Source organism: Silene latifolia, chromosome X, assembly GCF_048544455.1.
Source record: "Silene latifolia isolate original U9 population chromosome X, ASM4854445v1, whole genome shotgun sequence".
NCBI lineage: Eukaryota > Viridiplantae > Streptophyta > Magnoliopsida > Caryophyllales > Caryophyllaceae > Silene > Silene latifolia.
The window spans coordinates 34,390,540-34,395,337 of record NC_133537.1 but is presented as its reverse complement, the minus strand read 5'-3'; the positions used below and the strand labels follow the sequence as shown (position 1 = coordinate 34,395,337).

The 4,798-nt window shown below is 33.5% G+C and overlaps 1 protein-coding gene across 1 annotated transcript; it reads right to left on the bottom strand.

Moving 5' to 3' along the window:
• Window positions 1-1,627: 1,627 nt before the first annotated feature.
• LOC141617174 (protein FAR-RED IMPAIRED RESPONSE 1-like) lies at window positions 1,628-2,425 on the bottom strand. Its single transcript, XM_074434359.1, has one exon. The coding sequence runs from the start codon at window positions 2,423-2,425 to the stop codon at window positions 1,628-1,630; it is 798 nt and encodes a 265-aa protein (XP_074290460.1).
• Window positions 2,426-4,798: the final 2,373 nt, after the last annotated feature.

The following is a 4,798-nucleotide window of genomic DNA, read 5'->3' as shown; positions in this document are numbered from 1 at the left end:
GGCAAAAGTGTCATTTTAGGTGTTTTATTTATGAAAATATAGTTATGCTGTTAAAAGATGGTGCAATAATATTTATGTTGTTTTACCTAACTATGTTATAAGGTTTTACTATAGATGAAGTGTAACTGAAATTGCATACTCTGTAATTATAAGGAGTTTAAGTGTAATTCTGATCATAACAATCCTACCCTAAGCAGATATGAGGCCATTGCAATTTTATTCCCTAGATATGTGTAATTGTAAGAACATAATTTGTCATAATAGTCAAGAGTGAAAAATTCAACGTTCGGTTTTGCACATTATAATCAAGTTTCATCCAATAAAAAATACTTCAACAAAATACATTGTAATACCAAAGGCGACCAGTTGCCTTCCTGGCAGTTTGATGTCTAAACACAAAACGAAACATCATGTTGTACCTCGTATTTTGTGTAGACATACCCAAAAAAATGTACTACTTATTAGGTATTATATTGATTATTCTAAGATGCCTTCTTCTTCGTCTTATTCTTCTTCTTCTCCTTCTTCTTCCGCTTCTTCTTCTTCTTCTTCTTCTTCTTCTTCTTCTTCTTCTTCTTCTTCTTCTTCTTCTTCTTCTTCTTCTTCTTCTTCTTCTTCTTCTTCTTCTTCTTCTTCTTCTTCCGACGAGGGTGCTGACGATTGCGACAATGATGGGTGCTCTGCGAATGGGTTAGGGCAGTTCCTTTTGTCATGGTTAGTTAATCGCTTGCAATTTTTACACATACTTTTTGGCTTCCTTGCCAAAGCAACTGCTTTTTCCTTCATCGACAACATTCTCTTTCCGCTTCCCTTGTTCTTGGATTTCTTGGGCGGCAAAATGGTTATATCCTGACTAGGAGAACATCCAAGAATTTTCTCCAACTGTGTTGTTTATTCAATGGTGATCCTAATGGTGAAAGTTTCTCCTTAAACTGTCTAATTAGACTGGAAAAGTTGTCGACATCATTCTTCAATTTGCCCATGAGCATACCAACTGTCTGATGAATCTCCGACCACATTACTGACATCGCAATCTATTTTCCATCTATTATATCAACGTCCTCAGTTGCTTCACCATTACAATCGAACATTTTAGACAACCTTGCATCTTTACACCATCTTTTAACAACACATTGTTCTGGAATAATCTTCACTCCGTTTGACGAGTAAATCCATATGACATGCCGGCAAAGAATGCCTTTCCTCTCAAGCATTCTGCTGCTACAAGTGGCTTTCAATGTATCTAGTTCAACAATATAGAGTAATATGTTAGTTAAATCAGTTAGAAGAAAGTGTGACTGTAATACACAAAAGTGTAATTTTAATCAATAAAAGTGTGATTTTAATGGAAAAAAGTATAACTTTAACAACACAGTATAATTTTAACAACCTAATTTGTAATTTTAACAACCAAAGTGTAATTTTAATGAATAAAAGTGTAATTTTAACGGATTAAAGTATAACTTTAGCAACCCAAAGTATTATTTTAACATCCCAAAGTATAATTCTAACAACCCTAAGTGTAATTTTAATCAACAAAAGTATAATTTTAACGGATAAAAGTATAATTTTAACAAACAAATGCTACGTAATGATACCGGCGTATGTGACCTCATAATTTCTGTCCCTATTTGCATCTCTTACAAAGTGGTCGCTCTAAAGAGCCACACTCGGTGAATCCTCTGCTTTTACAAGTACCGATTGAGCACTTGGCCTCTTCTTGAAATTCCTCGAATACTTTATGACTGTACACTTGCGCCCCGTGCACTTCGATAGCTAGATGCGTTGATATTACAGGGAAAGTGTGTCTGTTACAGTTGTCAATCTGTTTCCGTGTGTGTCTTTGCTGGTCCATCGTGCTGTCAAAACGCATCGAAAACTCAACTAATGTTCCGGACTTACTCTCAAATCTCTTAAAAAAACTATTTTCGCTCTCTGATCTTTGGGTTATCCTCATAACACCCCCCATATCTAGGTCCCTACAATGAGCCATAACCCACTGCTTCCTTTTAGCGTACATTTCTTGGAACCAGTCAATGTTATTAACATTGTGTTCCCTGCCAATTTCTTCCCATTTTGCATCGAACTCTGCCGCTTCAATGTCTTCATCCCATATTATGGCATTCAATTTCTTTAGAAACATTGAATAATCATCTCTCGTCATTCCATACTTGCTTGGCACCTTGTTCATGATATGCCACATACAATATCGGTGGCGCGCTGTCTTGAACACCAATGGCACCGCTTTAAGAATACCAGGATCCTGATCGGTGATAATGTACTTAGGCTCTTTGCCACCGATCGCAGCCAGAAAACGGGTGAAAACCAATTTAAACGAGTCTGCATCTTCATGAGCAACAAGCGCTCCACAGAAAGTGACTGATCGTTTATGATTATCAACCCCGGTGAAAGGTGTGAAAGACATGTCATACTTATTGGTGGAATACGTCGGATCGAACGACACTGCATCCCCAAAAACTGAGTAGTTCCTTCTAGCGATTCCGTCGGCCCATATAGCTTTACTAAGGCTACCGTCAGAATCAACATCATAGTCAAAGAAGAACCTTGGTCTATTAACAGCCAATTCCTTAAAGTGGTCCACGAACATCTGACCGTCCCGTTCATGAATGTAGCATTTCACATCTCTGTGAAAGTTCTTAAAATCATTCAAACTAGCCCCGATGTTTTCAAACCCATTAACATGTTCCTTCAAAATTTTGTAAGTCTTCGTAGCTCCTATCTTCAGCTGTTGATTATTGACAATCTTTTAGATGTACGTATTTTAATCAACAAAAACATAATTCAAACATATACAAATGTATAAGTTCAAAAAAAGAAAAGTGTTGTTTTAACAAGAAAAAATGTAATTGTAGACGCAAAAAGTGTAATTTTAGATGACAAAAGTGTAATTCTAACAAAATAAAGTGAAATTATAACATAAACAAGTGTAATTTTAATCAAGAAAAGTGTAATTTTAATCAACTCACCCTTGAATTATAAAGGATTATCATTTTGTGATAGTCTGTTATGTTGCATGCCAACTTTTGAAACTCTCTATCTCTGGCTGCTACGAGTTCATGGTTGTGGTCACTGTGGAATCTGTCAATTCGTAATTCCCCATTCAACACGAATAGCCTAATCCTCGCTTTGTAACCAACACGCCTGACTTTGTGTCTCCTACCTGAGTCCTGGCCGCCACTACACTCCAATTGTCCCTTATGTTTGAACCCCTCCCGGTTGCAAACCAACAGTTTAGATTTGATTTCCCCTCCACGCCATATCTTAGTCGTGTACTTACGCACATCAAAACCACAAGCAACAACATAAATTCTATAAAATGTCACTGCTTCCTCTATTTCCAGAAATTCCTGACCAACATAGGGGGTGAACTTAGCTTCAACGTCTTTGCAAAATTCTTCTTCGTTCGGCTTTCGTTTTCCATTGTGCTCAATATTATCTGACAATAGCGTAATTATTATCAATTGTTTTCTTAACAACTTAAAGTAACCCATATATTTGTTAAAATTATATATTTCTTAAAATTACACTTTTCGTAGTTATCATTACACTTTTGTCTCATTAGAATTATACTTTCTACTATTACAATTACGCTTTAAAAACTTACAAATTTTTCTCATTAAATCAACCCTTTGGTTGTTAAAATTACAATTTTGTCTATTACAATTATACTTGTTCCTATTAGAATTACGCTTTGAAAACTTACGTAAATTGTCTTTTACAATAACACTTTTACTAGTCAAAATTACACGTTTCTCGCTTAAAATTATACGTTTTACTATTAGAATTACTGTTTACCAATTTAGAACTTTTGCCTGTTATAATAACAATTTTACCCGTTAAAATTACGCTTTTATCTGTTAGAATTATACTTTCTATTATTACAATTACGCTTTCAAAACTTACGACTTTTTTTCACAATAAACCCTTTGGTTGTTATAATTACACTTTTGTCTGTTACAATTATACTTGTTACTATTAGAATTACAGGTTGAAAACTTACAGAAATTGTCTTTTACAATAACACTTTTACTAGTCAAAATTACACGTTTCTCAGTTAAAATTATACGTTTTCCTATTAGAATTACTGTTTACCAATTTAGAACTTTTGCCTGTTATAATAACAATTTTACCTGTTAAAATTACAGTTTTATCTGTTAGAATTATACTTTTTATTATTACAATTACGCTTTCAAAACTTACAAAACTTTTCTTACAATAAACCCTTTGGTTATTATAATTACACTTGTGTCTGTTACAATTATACTTGTTATTATTAGAATTACAGTTTGAAAACTTACATATTTTGTCTCTTACAATAACACTTTTACCTGTTAAAATTACACTTTTATCAGTTATAATTACACTTTTATCAGTTATAATTACAATTTTGACAATTTCAATTAAAGGTACAAATATTACACTTTTGAAATTCAATTCTACCATAATAATTACAATAGTACTTTGGGGGCTTAAAATCACACCATTTGCAGTTAAAATTACAATTTCATCCCATTATAATTACACTTTTTAATGTTACAGTTAAACTTTATTCGTCTTCTTACAGTCATGTTGCAGATACTATATTCACCGTTACAAATAAGAACCTGAAATATGATGCTGAACTCTACCATATAAATAACTCCAACATCGAGAAGTTTAACTTATTATTCACAGAGTTGATATTGAACTCTATAATGATGGAGTTCATGTTAAAAGAGTGGATTTACAGATTTCACATAATAAAAAACAAGCTTCAAAAATAACCTAAAATACACTT

Coding starts and splice junctions, on each gene's coding strand:
- LOC141617174 (XM_074434359.1), bottom strand. CDS start 2,425: ATGTCTTTCACACCTTTCACCGGGGTTGATAATCATAAACGATCAGTC.